General features: G+C 39.1%; 1 protein-coding gene across 1 annotated transcript in view; it reads right to left on the bottom strand.

Moving 5' to 3' along the window:
- The window catches only part of MORC1 (MORC family CW-type zinc finger 1), a 189,254-nt gene that overhangs the window by 47,210 nt on the left and 124,898 nt on the right, over positions 1-17,146 (bottom strand). Inside the window, exons 18-20 of the mRNA XM_020999849.2 lie at positions 16,731-16,799; positions 15,403-15,636; positions 10,977-11,081 (exon numbers count right to left, since the gene is read on the bottom strand). Of these exons, the coding sequence (XP_020855508.1) occupies positions 10,977-11,081; positions 15,403-15,636; positions 16,731-16,799 (408 nt within the window). The remainder of the gene's footprint in view (positions 1-10,976; positions 11,082-15,402; positions 15,637-16,730; positions 16,800-17,146) is intronic.

Genomic DNA, 17,146 nt, shown 5'->3' on the forward strand with positions numbered 1-17,146 from the left:
ATCATTGGCTCGATGGAGTTGATGAGGAGGCTCTAACTTGTCAGCCTTATTGTCTGACCCCTTCACTTCCACAGCCCTGGCTGAGCCCAGGTGGATGGACAAAAGGGATAATTAGGTCAGGATGGTGCAAGGGTAAAGAGAAGCTTGGTACTCTACTTGAAAACGATGGCTCCAAGACGGTGTTGCGGGTGGTTGGGTTTATTGGGTTTATTTTATAAGCCCTTATAGTTTACAAAGTGTTTCCTTCATATCAACCTTGTGAGTTAGGTAGTAGGCCCCCAAATGCATCTGTCAGTCATAATTTGCTCATTTTTTTGAGGCCTTGGCATGAGGTTGTTGAAAATGTGTTTGCGAAAATGTCTGCAGGCAAGGAAAATAAAATTAATTCAACTCAATTCAATTCAACAAGCATTTATAATACATTTGCTAGGTGCCAGTGATTGTAGTAGGTAGGCACTGGGGACATAAATCCAAAAATTAAACATTTTCTTACCTCAAGGAAAGGAGTGGTGGGGGACACCACACAAAATAAATGAAATATAAAGCAACTGTGCGGGAGGGTGATAAAAACCAGGAGGAAGACCAGGAAAGGCTTTGTGTAGAAGGAGGCATATGAGCTGGGTCTTGAATAGAGGTAGGGATTTTAAGAAATGAATAAAAAAAACCACAAAACATTTACTAAGGATTCACTATTTGCCAGGCACTGTGCTAACTAAGCACTGGAAATACAACAATAAATCACCATAATCTGGGCCCTCAAGGGGTTTGCATTCTAATAGGGGGATACAACACATATTCCAAAAGGCAGAGGTGAGGAGGAAGAAAATCCCAGCATAGGAGAAAAACTGGCCAAAAGCATAAAGACGGAAGAAGAAATGGTATGTATGGAGACCACGAAGTAGGTCAATTTGGCTAGAATGTGGTGAGTGAGAGGGAGCAATGTGAGATAAATCTTAAAAGATGAAATCCAGATCATAAAGAATTTTAAATGTCAAACAGAAGTGTTTATAATTTTATCCTAGAGGCAAGTTTCCTGAGCAGAGGAATGATATGGTCTACCCTAAAGACTTTTATCTGCCACTGAACAAATAAAGGACCCCACAAAACAAAGAGGTCTAAAAAGCCAACCCAATTAAAAACAAAAACATAAACATAAATGTTGGATCACCACTGGTTTTTAAGTCAAGAGCACTGTCTTGAAGATATCAATGACCACACTCTAGGAATTTGTTCACTGCCAGAGCAATCTGATCTGTTACCCAAAAAGCCCAGTAACTCAAAGGGTAAATATAATACAAAAAAAAAGAAGAAATATCAGCTAGCTGGGAGAGATGGCAAAGGCTGCTCCATAACCATCAGAAAGATGTTGTAAAATTCCAATTTTAAACCTCCTTCCGCCAAGATGAATGAATGCATGTGCAATGAAGAATAGTACATTTATCACTCTGACTTGGATCTTCTTGTGCGTGACATATGAGGCAACCATTCTTGCCAACTTTTCTAATTTATTGTCGGGCTGGTGATTTCATCCCCTTAGCCTCCCTGAGCTGTGAAGCTCTTTTCTTCAAGTTAATTATTCACTTTCACCACCATCTGCTGCCATTTGGCTACCAAATTTTAGGGACAGCCAGCTTTCTGGGCAGTTTTTCCCCCTCAAAAACATAACTTACTAGGCTGATGGCTGTTCCTAGCTCCTTCTCTGGTATACCTCTCACTGACTTGACAGCATTCTTCTTAAATTCTGTAGTCTCCTTTTCATGGTTCTTAAGGCACAGTGTGGGTAAGTAACCAGGCTGCACCATCTTTGGGGAGCACTCATAGAACCCAACCTATTTCCAGTTCTGGAATAGATAGTGCTCAAACACTAAATTGTTGCCTGAGGCAAGGTTTAACAGCCACATTATTAAATTCCAGTAAACAGGAGTTTATTATCCAAAGGGTGACAGACCCTTAATTACAGGCCCACTACTGGGTACTGCTCTGACAAGAACAGAGACTGTAAAACAAATATAATGACCTTTACCCTGTCAGTGGCAGGAATACCTGTCAAGGCATTGTGAAAGGAAAAAAGCCTAGGGCTTATAGTCAGAGGATTAAACATTTAGAGCTAGGAGGGACCTTGGAAGCTATTGAGTGTAACCCCCTTATTTTAGAGAAGAGAAAACTAAGGATCAGAGTTACTTGTCCATGGTCACATTGAGTCTGCTTCCTGATTCTAAGTATACACTCGTATTCAAAACAGCAGTGACGAAATTTAAAAGTAGGCTCAGAAATGCCATATCCCTCAATGGAAGCTTTAAATTTTGTAAGGGCAGACAGTGGTTCAGTGCAGAGGAGGCCTACACAACCTGCGGCCCTCGGGCCACCTAAAATCCTTTTGGTGGGTGGCAGGTTGTGCAGGCTGGTGTAGAGAGTGCTAGGCCCAGAGTCAGGAAGATCTAAGTTAAAACCTGACCTCAGACATTACTAGCTTTGTCACCCAGGGCAAATCACTTAACCTTTTTCTTCCTCAGTTTCCTCAATTAAATGGGAATAACAATAGCTCCTACTTCACAGGGCCTTAGTGAAAATCAAATGAGATAATATTTATAAAGTGCTTGGCACAGTGCCTAGTACAAAGTAGGCACTTAATAAACGTTTATTCCTTTCCTCCCTACTTCTCCTGCCCCTTAAGAGTAGAGGCCTCCCCCAATTCATTTAAATTGGCCATGACACCTAGTAGGTCTTCAGTAGTCATTCAATTAAGTAGGGATAGGGACTGAGCAATGATTTCTTTGGTACTTTGGGAAAACCCAGGTATGGAAACTCTCTTTACTAATGCAAGTCATCATTTTTTTCTGCAATTAATAGTTTCAGAGTGTTATGCACTGAGAAATTAAGTGATTTACCCAGGGTCACACAGCCAGTGATTAAAGGTGGGACTTCAGACTAAGTCCTGGTTTTGAAGCTGGCTCTGTGTACTAAATTAAATGATTTGACAAGTTAAATAGATGTTTTAAAGCCCCTAGTATATGCTAGGCATTGACATACAAAGGTAAAATGACAGTTTCTGCCTCAAAGAGCTTACAGTCTACTAGGAGAGATCTAATAGCTAGTGGCAAAGAGGATACAGTGCCAGGCTTGGAGTTAGGAAGATTCATCTTTCTGAGTTCAAATGTGGTCTCAGACACACATTAGCTATGTGACTCTGGCCAAGTCACTGAACTTTGCCTCAGTTTCCCCATCTGTAAAATGAGCTGGAGAAGGAAAAAGCAAATTACTCCGGAATCTGGGCCAAGAAAACACCAACTGGGTCATGAAAAGTTGGACACAAGTGAACCACCACAATAAAACAACAAACATTTATACAAACAAATATGGCTCAAGACAGAATATTACCGGGCAAAAGAAAGATCCAAAGTGCTCTAAGATTTGCAATAGAGTATTTATATTTCCAGGAATCAGTCCTCGAGCCCTTTGGGGAAGGCAAATGATGCCTCCAATTCATTTCCTTTTACTCTCTTAACTCTCTGTAATTTGAGCTCTGACTTCATTATTCCACTGAACTTGCTCAAGCAATAATCTCTTAACAGCCAAATCCAATGGTCTTTTAACAATCCTCACCCTTCCAGAATTTTCTCCATCCACTGACAGGGTTGATCAATCTCTCCTCCTCCTCCACACCTTCTTCTCTCTGGGTTTTCATGACACAGCTCTTTCTTGGTTTTCTTCCTGCCTCTCTGACCACTCCTTCTCAATCACCTTGGCTTCATCCAGGTTGTCCTTGCTAACCATGTGTGTCCCCCATGGCTTTGGGCTCTGGGCTCTGTCCTCTTCTTTTTTGTTTTGCTTGGTGATTTCATCAGCTCTTATGGATTCAGTTATCTTTATGCAGGCATTTCTCAGAATTATTTGTACAGAAGTACATAGATCTAGACTCACATCTCTAGCTTCCTAATAGGCATAGTGAATTGGATACCTTGTAGACATCTTACATTCAACATGTTCAATACCGAACTCAACATCTTTCCCACATAATCCTCCCTTATTCCCAACTTTCTTATTGTTGTTGAAAGCAACATCACCTTTACAATCACCCATGCTCACAGCCATGGTGTCATCCTTAACTCCTTATTCTTCTTGTATGTCCAGTCACTTTTCAGTCATCCCTGACTCTTCATGAGCCATTTGGAGTTTTCTTGGCAGAGACACTGGAGTGGTTTGCCATATCTTTCTTCAGCTCATTTTACAGATGAGGAAACTGAGGCAAACAGGGTGAAGTGACTTGCCCTGTCAAACAGCTAGGAAGTATCTGAGGTCCAATCTGAACTCAGGAAGATGTCTTCCTGACTCCAGGCCTGGTACTTTATCAACTGCACCACCTAGCCATATCCAATTAGTTGTCAAGTTCAGTCATACATACCTTCATAATATCTTCATATACACCCTCTTCATAACCTGTCCCCTTATCTATCTTTCGGTCTCCTTACAAGTTATTATTGTCCAAATACTTAAGGATCCTTGACACTGGCCTCTTTACTGTCCTTTACACAAGACATTCCTACTCCAAATATTTTCACTGACTGTACCACATGCCTGGGGCTCTTTCCTTCCTTACCTCTACTTGCTGGCTTCCTGCAGTCTCAGCTAAAATTCCACGTTCTACAAAAAGCCTTTCCCAGTTCTCCTTAATATCAGTATCTTTTCTCTGAGATATTATCTTCAATTTATCCTGTATATGTACATATATCTGTATCTATGTCTGTCTGTCTATCTATATCTGTACATAGTTGTTTACCTGTTGTCTTCCCCAGTAGACTCCGACCTCCTTGAGGGCAGGGTTTTTTCCCCCCTTCTTGTTCAAAACCAGACCTTCATGTCATTACTTTGCCATTTCCAAACTATTCTATTTTCTGTGTACTGTCCTCACTTCTTAACACCTTAATGTGTTATTTCCCCCCAAAAGAATATAAGCTCTTTGAGGACAAAGACTGTCTTGCTCACTTGTTTTTTATATCTAGTTCTTAATATAATGCCTGGCACATGGTAAGCACTTAAATGCTTTTTCATTCATTCATTCTTTTTAAACCAAGGGTTATCAGGTTTCTTGGGAGAAGCTGCATCTGAGTTAGAACTTAGAAATGGCTCTCAACTGGTGAAGACAACTAGGGACATTATTCCAGGCAACTTGTGGGAATATCGAGGAGGAAGGAGAGTTCAAGCTGCAATGTAGTCACAATTGTCCAAAAGGAAGAAGATATCTACAAACACTTGGAATGATGGACATAGTTGGAGTAGTAAATCTGAGCCAAATGGAATATGGAAGGTTAGACTTTACTGCTTCAGACTCAAGTGACTGAAGTCAGAAGGAAGCAGAATCAAAGTTTTCAGATTTGAAAGTAAGAGAGTAGACAGCATGGGATAAGCACAAGATGGCAGACTCAAGCTTAGGTCATCTGGATCTATTGACCTTTCTTAGTTTGGAGAGTAAGATCAGGGGTAGGAATGCCAGAGACAAAAGGGAGAAATATTAAAGGAAAGAACAGAACCCATGTTATTTGCATTAGGGATAGGACACGGTGGGGAGAAAAGAACTTCCCAGAACGCAGAAACAAGGAAACACCAGCATGTGGGATGATCAGCACAAGGCTGTACATACAGATGTTTCATAAATGTTTATTGAACTTAATTTCTATTTTACTGAATCTTAAGTAGAGCAATGCATCTGGATTCTAGGAGCCTGAAAAGATGATGGAGGTGCTGTGAGCCACAGGCTTGCCCGAAGCTAAGGATGTAAGTCTGGAGGCCAAGAAAGGTTTTCACTTCTAAAACAATATGGAAAACTACAGGAAGTGAGCTCAGTTTAGGGTTACAGACAATAAAAGATGAATTTTTATTTTCATTTTTGCTTCCTTGAGAATTTAAAGAAAATTCATTTTAAAAAAATTTTGAAATTAACAAAAAAACAAAATACAAAGTAGGAAGGAAAGAGAGAATTAAATATAAAACTGTGAAACTATAATGTATAGCTTGCTTTTAAAAAGTATATAATAAATTCAATATGTTACTTTCAAAGCTGTCCTGCTTCTTTGTCTTTCTCTGAATCTCCTACTGTTCTTCTACGCATTTTAAAAATCCTTCAATGACTTTCTTTTGTTTCTTGTTTTCTTTCTTTTCTGTCAAAACTATTGCTAGCTCCCCTCTGTACAAAGACTGATTTAAAAGAGAAGATGGGCACAAGTTGTTTTCTGCCCTAATGCATTGTTGGTATGAATTGGAGTGATTATTGTGGAAAACAGTTTAAGAACTGTACCTGAAAAATCACTAAATGTGGATATATTTTTATAAAATGATACCACTTTCTTTTTGGTCTAGATCTGTGAATTCACTGGTATGAGAAGAATAGCGGCATCTATAAGTTAAGTGTCTTACCAGGGACACAGACTAATCAAGTGACTTGCCCCAGGTCACACAGCTGGTATGTTAATAGAGGTGAGACTTAAGAAAACCTGTCTAAGGCTGGCTCTCCATGCACTATGCAATGCTGTTTGTGGTACTACTAGTGAGCCTATACCCAAGCAGGTTAAAGACAGAGGGAGTCATCTTGTAGATACCAAACACATTTACAACAGAGCTTTCTGTGGTAGCAAAACACTGGGAACAAAACTGGGACTCGTCAATTGGCCAATGTCAAAAGAAACTCTGGTGGAATGGAATGCATAGAATATTATGCCATAAAAATAACATTTATGAAAAATTCAGAAACACTGGGGAATATTTTTATGAATGATGTAGAGCAAAGCAGGCAGAATCAAGAGTACAAGTTACACATGGACAACAATGCAAAGGCAAACACCACTGCAAGACATCTGGACTCAGATCGATTAGATGACCTAACTGGACTCCAGAGGACTGACAGTTAAATGTACCTCCCTCCTTTTGTTGAAGCCTGTAATAAGGCATACGTTGTCAAAGACGCTCAGTGTATTGATTTGCTCTGCTTAACTATGCTTTGTTATCTGAAGGGGGAGAGTTCTACAGTGGGGACTGGGGTGAGTCACTGGGAAATCATGTGTATGTGCATGTGTGTGTACGTGCGTGGGGGTGTGTGTATGTGTGCATCTGTGTGTACGACTGGAAGGAGTAGCTAGCTCCCTAAGTCTCAGATCTGAGGAATAGCTACACTCCTTATTTCACAGAGTTGCCATGAGGAAGGCATTTTATAAACCTTAAAGGGCTTGAAGCGATTTTCCTTGGCTGCTTATCTGACCATGTGGCTCCCCATCAGCTTCCTTTCCTTATTCTCCAGGATTAAATATAAATTTATATATAAAAATAAATAAAATTTTATCTGTATGGCTGCCAAAGCCCTTGGCAATATGCTCCCAACCGACCTTTCTTGCCTCACTGGACAATACTCTTCCTCTTGGGCTCTTTGAGATCCAGTCAAATTGACCTTTTTTCTGATTTTCCTTCACAGATAATATTAGCCATCCTCTGGGTCTGGAACACACTCTCTCTAGAGGCAGGTAGGTGGCACAGTGGAGAGAGTGCTGAGCCTGGAGTCAGTAAGACCTAAATTCAAAGCTGGCCTCAGATATTCAATTTCCTTATCTATAAAATGAGAATAACAATAAGTACCTACACACAGCGTTATTTTGAGAATCAAATGAGATAACATTTGTAAGGCACTTAGCACAATGCCTGGCACACAATAGGTGCTATATAAATGCTTATTCCCTTCACCTCTCCCACCCCCCCCACCTCTGCCTCTTCTCTTCCAAGAAGACCCAATTCAGGTTTTACCTTCTATACAAGAACTTTTCCAATCTCCTCTCTAGCTGGCAGTGCCCTCCATTCCAAATTACCTTGTATTTAATGACTTTGCATTTATTCTGTGCATAGTTATGGAATACCTTGTACATGTACAAATTTGTCTTTTCCATTTAAATGTTAGTTTCTTGCCAGTAAAGACTGTTTCATTCTCTTTATGTTTAGGCTCCCCAGAGCCTGGCACAGTGACCAGCGCCTAGAAGGAGCTTAACCAATGCTTTTGATTGACTGACACATAAATGTGAATTATTATCAAAAAGTTAGAAAAAAGTAGTCAGGCTAAGTGGTCACTTTGGCCATATGTCTAATTCAAGATCAAGTGCTGATGTGCAAGGCTAGACAGAATCATCGCTGTGCCTGCCACTAAGGGTGCGAAAAATGATGAAAAGACATTTTGAAGAAAAAGAAGTCATGTGATCATGTTGCAGATAAAGAAGGATAGTCACAGACTTGCTGTCTCCAAGGTCCCAAAGGGGAGTGGTGAGGGCACAGTGGAAATGATTTTGAGTATGCTGAAAGAGATCTTAAAAAATCCTTGTAAAAACTTTACTTTCCTGACAATTCCTTAATCTCTTCAACATGTCTGAAGCAGAAGCTGAATCTCTAGGAGGAAGCTTACATAAGGCCAAACACCATTTCAGGTCTGAGCACATGGGTATCATTAGCGACAGGGCTCTTGAAAACTGATGATCTGTGCTAGACAAAAGGCCACACACAAATCAAAGCCAAAAATTCAACATCATCAAACAGGATCTGAGAGAAAGAGCCAGTTGGCTACTGAGGGCAAAGAAATCTGGCATCAATGATTACTAGAGAAAAATGGAAGTTTATAAAGCTTCCGGGAGATTGACCTCAGCCCCTGGGGCATCAAGGATCATAATAGTAGGAATGAAAGAAACATCTGCAGATAATGGGGAAAAAATGCTCATCGATACAAAGTCGGAGCCAAGAGGCACAGGTAGAGAGTTCAATCAAGAAGAGAAGAAATACTTTTCTTGTTGGCCAAACTCGTACAAAGATGGCATACTTATGGAACACCTTGTTTATGTATATACTTGTCTTTTCCATTTGAATTGTAGCTTCTTGTAAGGACTGTTTCATTCTTTTTATGTGTAGCCTCATCATTTTTTTCAGAAAAAAAAAATTTGACCAGGTGGCTGACCTAATTTAAAATGGTCTTGCAAACATGCAAAGAAATCCATGCCATGATTATTTCCCTTCTTAAAGTGCTAACTCAGAATTTTTTAAAAGTTTAATTTTCATAAGATATTGCAAGACCCTTTCCAGCAAGGGATATGATGGTTAAGAGGAAATGCAGAGGGTAAACACTGTTATTTTTTAAAATTAAAAATAAAAAAGAAGCAATTACTTCTAACTGGAATTTCTTGTAGAGAAAGCCAAGAGTCAAAGTGTGACTTTGGATACTGTGTATCTATCTAAATAAATTGGAGACCATTAGTCTAAAAAACAGACTGAATGGCAGAATTGCAGGGACGTAAATTGTATTATAATGAAAAAAGGGCAAGTGCTTAAAAATAGAGGCAATTTTAATAAAATAAGCTGGGCGAATGAATACCACATCTGAGATACACTGAATACACATAGCTGAGAGAGGTGTCAAAGCAACATCTGAATGATCTAGAGGGGTGGTTTGCAACTTTATGCCTTGCATCACATGCCATGCACAGAGTGATATAATGGAGAAGAAGCAGGTCTTGGAGCCAGGAAGACCTGGGTTCAAGTCCTCACCTCTCACACATACTATCTGGGTAGTATTAGGCAATTTTTTCCAATTCTCAGGGCCCTGAGCAATTTTCTAAGCCTATACCCAATAGGCTGAGGCAGTTTTCTCACCTGAGAATTTCCTATACCAATGCAGTCACAGGTTCAGACATTATACCCATTCTGTCCCTTTTGACACTTGAGTAAATGGAGTTCCTTTCAAATATGGGAGTATTTAGGCTTCTTCTCAGCATGGTTCAGATTGATTTTTTTTTTTAGTGTCAAGATGTTTTAATGGATGATCCTATTCTTTTCTCTTTCTCCTATTCACAAATCACTTTCTTACATTTCTGCCTTTACACAGAGTTCTTCTTCAAGTCTCTAATCCCTAAAATCTGACTCCAAACCGTGAGTGTTATGACAATGATTTCTTTCTGAGGATACGTGGATTAGTCTGAAACCACAAGACAACATACAGCACATGGATTCTGCAATTTGCAGAAGGCCAAAAATCCCTTTTCTCTATTATTTTCTCATGAAGTCAGCATGCATTATCTTTAAGGTGGTACACTGAATCATGCAATTATTTAAAGAAACATTCCTCACAACTTGCCAAGATTTGCATATTTTCAATGAAATGTTATTTTCATGGTATTCATTTTGAAGCAGGGTTTAATCCAGCAACTTGAAGTGGGTAAGCATTAATGGAACACATAACAATCATAAAAGCACAGTGGGAAGCCATTACTTATGACTGTTTTAAGTCACATGCCCCTTTTATCACTGTCATCCTAAGATTTGTAATGGGATAAGCACTGGATTGAGTAAGGAAAACTGGATCCTGGCTTTCTAGTTGTATCTCTTCCCCTGAATTTTTGACCTCAGTTTCCTCAGATATAAAAGAAAGGGAGACTGCCACAGGTTGACTTGGGAGGTAGGGGGTTCCCTCTCATTGAACATCTTCAAACAGGGGTCGGACGACTACTTGGGTGTGCTTCAGTTGTGGTTCAGTCATGTCCAGCTCTTTGTGACCCTATTTGGGGTTTTCCTGGCAAAGACACTAGAGTGGTTTGCCATTTCCTTCTCCAGCTCATTTTACAAATGAGGAAACTGAGGCAATCAGGGTGAAGTGACTTATCCAGGGTCACATAGCCAGTAAGTGTCTGAGGCCACATTTGAACTCAGGAAGATGAGTCTTCTTGACTTCAGCCTGGGAGCTCTATTCACTGTATCACCTAAATGCCCATGTGTTGCAGTAGGGTCCTCTTTTTCTGTATGAGTTTAGATAAATGGCTGATAAGATCCCTACTTATGTAAAAATTCTGTGACAGTTACTGACCTCTAAGGGACCCTCTAAATTAAAGACTTTATGTTATCCTGAAACTCATGTGGGATAGTTTTCAGGGTGCCATTTAAGTGGTGAAAAGAAACATTTCACTTACCATAATTAAATCTGGGCCACTGCTGCTATCTTCATCTTCAATCATAATTTTAGCGTCTTTCACAAAACCCTGATGGGGCTTCCTTTCTGCTTCATAAGAAGATATCTACAAAAGGCATTAAGACAAATATGAAAGAATTTTTTGCTTTCATGCTTTTCTCCCTGTAGCACAGATGTCTATTACATAGCTGTCAAATGACTCATTTATTTCTTCATTCAGCAAGAATGTATTGTGTGCCTCTCATGTATATGATATTCAAGGTACTGTATTAGATGTAGAGAAGGATAATCTAGTCCTCGCCCTTAAGGAACTCAAAATCTTACTGGAGAGACAAGATATAACTACATAAAAAAGTTAAGTAACACCACAGGATGATACTACATGAGTTGTCTAATGGCAGTGCATGATAAAGTATAAAATGAGTGGCATGGAAAAGCATTATGATCAGTAAAATCACCTTGCAATTTTAGCATCTAATGGAAAAAGTATGGGACATGAAGCCAGGAGAGACTGGTGTTTGAATTCCATCTCTAAAACTTAGTAGCTTTGTGAATATGGACAAGGAATATACCTTTCCTCAGACTCAGGTTCCTCATCTGTAAAATAGGTGTAATAATACTTGTGGCACCTACCTCATGGATGGTTGTTAGGGTAAAAAAAAGTATGTAAAGCACTTTGCAAGCCTTAAAGTGCAATACAAATATCATTTGTGATGATGATGATGATGATGATGATGATGATGATGTTGGGAGATGGTGGATTGACCAAGGAAAGCTTCATGGTGAAAGAAGGATTTGAGCCTTGAAAGGACACAAGATGAAAAGAAACAGAACAGAAGAGGACATTTCAGGCAGGGAGAATAATCAAGCAAAGGTATGAAGGTAGGAATGAACCAGAATATGGGGGGGGTAAACAGGTAGTAACTACAACCAGGAGTCCAGATGTCATGGAGTAGAGAGAGGTGGATGAGGATGAAGAAGAGGAGGAGAAAATGGAGGAGGAGGAGAAAAAAGAGGAAGCAGAAGAGGAGGACGAACAGAAAGAAGAAGAGGAGGGAAGGAAGAGGAGGAAGAGAAAAAAGAGGAAGAGGAGGGGAAGAAAAGGAGGAAACAGAACAGAAGGAAGAAGAAGAAAAGGAAAGAGAGGAAGGAGAAGAGGAGGGAAGGAAGAGAGCTAACATTTGCAAAGTGCTTTTAAGATTTAGAAAGCACTTCACATACAACATCTCATTTGATTCTCATTAACAACCTTGTGAGGATAGACTATTATTATCCCTGTTTTACAGATGAGGAAACTGAGCCTGAGAGAAGTTCAGGATCTTATAACTAGCATTGAACACTGTATCTGAGCTCAGGTCTTCTTGACCCAAAGCCCAGCCCTCTACCCATCACACCTAAGGAGTAAGAACTTGATCCTCTTACATACTGAGAAACTGTTGAAGCTTTCTGAGCAGAGTGATATGAAAAGACATTTTTTTAGTAAGATTAGTTGATTAATTAGGTCAAAATTCATTGTACAACTTTCTTATAGCATACATACTTTTCTATTACAATAGTCACTTATATTAATGTAACAATTGGAAGTTTACAAATCACATTCTTTACAATAATCTTGTGATGTAGGTTGTGCAAATATTATTATGTTCATTTGACAGATGAGAAAAATGAGATTCAGAGAAGTGAGATGATTTGCCCATGGTCACACAGCTAGTAAATGTTAGAGGAAGTATGCAAACCAAGGTGTCCGAGGGCTCCATGACATGCTACTAATCCTAATTTCACTTTGCTTAGATTAATGCCACAATTAATTTTAATTTCTCTAACATGCTGTGGGGGTGAAGAGAGTGCCTGGAGTTACAGTCACTGACTAGAGAAGTAAAAAAAAAAATCATCACATACTCCATAAATCAGATACTCTGTACAAAAGCCATTAAGGATCGTAGGTACTTCAATTAAGATCTGGATAAACTGAAGTTAATTTGTCAAATGACATTAAATAGTCTAACAATCACAAGTCTCATCTCACTTCCATATTTTCTAAAGTAAAAGATCTGTCTTTAGAGGAAATCTGCTGATAAATGTTTCAATGAGTATTTATTGATTTTTAAAATTCAATTTTATTTTATTTTCAGGTCTGCATTCCCTCTACCTCCCACCTCTGCTACTCCTTCTCTAGCCTGCCTCCCTCACTCCCCAACCGAAAAAGCAAGAAAAACAAACTCCATCACAAGAATATATAACCAAATAAAACAAATTTCTACTCTGGCTATGTCCAAATAATATAAATATTTATGTGTATGGCTCAATCTGCACTGAGTTCACTGCATTTTTAAAAACCATTTTTTTCAATTAATGAAAATCTGATTTCTTTCCCTCCTCCCCTTTAAAAGTTAAAAAAAAACCCTTTTATTAAAAATTATAAGTCAAGCAAAACAAATTCTCACAATGGCCATGTCTAAAAATATGTTTCCATCTACCCTCTGACAACAAAAGTTGTCCTTCAAAATAATTACCCTGGGGGGGGGGGAGCCAGGTGGCACAGTGGATAGAGCACGGGGCCTGAATTCAGGAGTACCTGAGTTCAAATTCGGCCTCAGACACATGACACTTACTAGCTGTGTGACCCTGGGCAAGTCACTTAACCCCCTTGCCTAGCCAAAAACAAACAAGCAAAAAAAAAAAAAAATTACCCTAGGATAGCGTAATTATACTTGCCAGGTACAATGTTTGGTACATAGTAAGTGCTTATTAATACTTTTTAATTGACTGATTGATTAAACACTTTCCCAGCAATGATACTATTGCTCAAAATGTTTTATAGCTCCTTTCTGGGTACTGTAATTCCTCTTGAGCATCACAGTTTTTGTATCTTTCATTTCTATTTTGTGAAAGCTATTTGTGTATATGTCTTATACTAACAGTTCACCTTTGTCTAGCCCTTTAATGTCAATGAAGCATTTTTCTAAAAAGAAAAAAAAAAGATAAGGTGCTTGAGGTAAATAGTGTAATTACAGTTATCCCTTCCCCATGGTGACTGTCCCTATCACGGTTTTAATATATCACAAGTTGGAATAAGAAATGAAACAGGAATTACTGGGGAGTTTTGCAGAAGCTGCAGAGGACCCTTGAAGGCCAGCAGACCGCACAGAGCCAAGACCGATCCAAATTTTACAATAAGGTATTGTGAACACCCCATAAAAGAAAAAGAGGAAAATTCAGAAATCTTCTCTGGTACGCAGGGAGGGCCAAAAAATTTTACACAGATTTTCCAGATCTCAGGGGGTGCCATACCTCTGATCCCTGTGATGAGGAAGGGCTAACTGTATCATTACACCCAGTTTACTGATTAGGCAACAAAGGCTCAAAGAAAGTAGATGTTTTGTTCAAAATCACACTGCTATTAAGTATCAGAGCTGGCACTCAAATTTCAGTCTTCTGCCTCTAAGTTCACCCCTAATAGACCATAAGCTCTTTGAGAAATGGAACCATGTATCTTTGCTCTATGCATACATAGTAGGCAGTCAATAATTTCTTGTCAAATTAATGGATTGCTTGCAGAATCTGTGGGGCATGTTCTTCTGAACAGCCTCCTTGGAAGCAAGTCTTCCTCCATCTGTGAATCTGACTTAGGCAAAAGTCATTTAGGGTTGAGTCCGGTGGGTGATCAGTTAGGCTGGCTAATACCATATTGAGTAGATATAGGTATAAAGTAATTGAGTGATTTCCTTGCGTAGCTAATAAACTGGCTTTGAAGGAAATTCCTAAAGAATATTTCTAAAAAAGCAAAAGCACAGGCAGTACTGTTGCAATAAGTGTACATTCTCTCAAAATGATTATTTTAAAAGGAACCACACTCATTTGAACGTACAAATTCTGGTGACAAAAAAAAATTTCAGTTTCATCACTTTTTAGTCCTACCCTATTATCAATAGTATAATCCCTCTCTGCTTATAACTTTTAAGTTCTAAGTAAATGGAAACCATATAATATTTGGCCACAAACTTCTCCTCTAAAGCATTCAATGCAAAACTCCAGAGTATGTAATGCTGCAAGTTTGCCATCTATAACCATCTGGACTTTTCTTCTTTAAATAAATTATATCTAAAAAGACATTTCCCAGTCTGTTCAAGTTCAGGACATCTTTCACCTAGTGTGAGCTCTCTACCTACTCTGCTGAAAATAACAATCAGAAGGTTTTTTGTTTGTTTGTTTTGGGTTTTCTTTTTTTGGGGGGATGAGAATTCAGGAAAATGAGAGAAATCAAGACCCCAGCTAGACATTATAGATTGCAATTTGTATTACATGGCTGAACAGCCTGGAGGAAAAAAACCAAAAAGTTAAAATGAAGTATAACCTTTGCCCAAATGCTACTTCAGGAACTAGTACCTCTTTACAAATTTTAAGAATGAAGAAATAAAATACTCCACCTGGGAGCTCCCACTGGTCTTGGTATTTTCCAAATGTCTTCTTGACTGCTTCACTTTCAGTTTCTTCCTCACAGTTGTCTCTGGAATTTTACCCTCCAAAACACGACTTGAGGTTGAGCTTGACCTTGACCTCCTCCTTTTCTGGCTCAAATGGCCGCTCCAAACCACTGAGGATGACCAGGTATCTCGTTCTGAAGAGTCTCTTTGAGGCACTATCCTGGATTTTGCACATTTCTTAAATGACAATTAAAGTATCTGGTTCTCAAATTTGAAAAGTTGGAATTTGTTAGGAGAAACTCATTGGAAATCATTAATTTGGGATTCAGGGATGAGATTCTTTGCTTTGTACTTTGATGCCCATCAAGAACGGGTTGAAGGAAATGGGAATTTTTTTAAGCCTGGAGAAAAGAAGACTTGGGGAGTGGGTCAGATACCATAGCTGGCTTCAAATATTTGTACTTCACGCTGAAGAGGGACTAGATTTGTTCTACTTGAACTGGGGTGTTAGAAGTAAAAGCAAATGGTGGAAAGCGCAGAGACAAATTTAGGCTTTCTAGAAGGAAGAATCATATTACACTTAGGACTGATCAAAACAGGGATGAGCAAAGAAAAATGTGTTCCTGATCCCTGAAAACTGGCTGAGAGCCTGAACCTGGCTATCACCTCTCAGGGGCTCTGGAGAGGGGCCTCTTGCTCACAAAAGGAATGGAAGAGATGATTTCCCTTCCAACTCTGGGATCCTGAGATGTGTGCATCCCTCACATTCTCCATAAAAGTAGGCATTAAATGAATGTTAGTAAAATGCATTGGATAAGGCTGTTCTTACCCTGCTTTGTCCTCTGGACCAAATCTGCCCTCCTTCTTCTCAAAAGAAGAATTAGATGCATTAAAGAGAAATGTCAAAGGCAGATTAACAATTAACAGGAGTAGAAGAGCTCTGCAAAAAGGAGAGAGGGATATGGAGAGAAAGTAGGCAGCACTGTGAGCTTTTGGATTTCTCCATTTGCAATGATCACTAGAAGCTGCTCCTCTTAGAATGGGAATGGTATTTTGGACTGTTAGAAAATTTCATATAAGCTTGCTAATTTATCTAGGGGAAAATGTCAATACAAGAGTTTTCAAGTATATTTCAGAAAAGCAATAATTAGAAAATAGGAACAGCAGCTATTTCTATTTCTGATTCCTGTGGTGACCTCCAGTGAGTCAATGAAATCTATTGATGTTGCTGAACCTCAAAGCAGGATCAAATTTAATGTTAAATAATGCTTATGATCTCTTTATATATGAAGCATGATGCAAATACAAGTAATACAGTTGAACTTGCTCACCTTTGGAGCTGAAGCTTGGAGGCCAGGGAGGAACTCTGTGGTCTTACTTGCTGGCACAAGGTGAGAGTTCTATAAGAAAACCAACAGTTGGATAGGTGTGAAAATAAAAACATTTTTCCTTTGGAACTTCTATGTTCTCTGCTGTTAAAATATGGGAAACCATTAAGACAACACAGAGCCGTCAACCACTGCTTTAATCTTAAATCTCCACATCTGGTTTTGTGTTTATGGATGAAACCAATGGTTGTTGGTTTCACCATGCCAGGTAAAATGTCAGCAGGGACCCAAAGAGCTTCGTTGTAAAACACATCCCATGATAGCTGATTCGAATGGTACCTCAACCTCCTTTAATTTTCTTTCCTTTCCTGGCTGCTTTTCAAGTGAAGGTATATGTCTGCAATGCTATATTTTCACAA

This window comes from Phascolarctos cinereus, unplaced genomic scaffold (assembly GCF_003287225.1).
Source record: "Phascolarctos cinereus isolate Bilbo 61053 unplaced genomic scaffold, phaCin_HiC Scaffold_726;HRSCAF=1367, whole genome shotgun sequence".
Lineage (NCBI taxonomy): Eukaryota > Metazoa > Chordata > Mammalia > Diprotodontia > Phascolarctidae > Phascolarctos > Phascolarctos cinereus.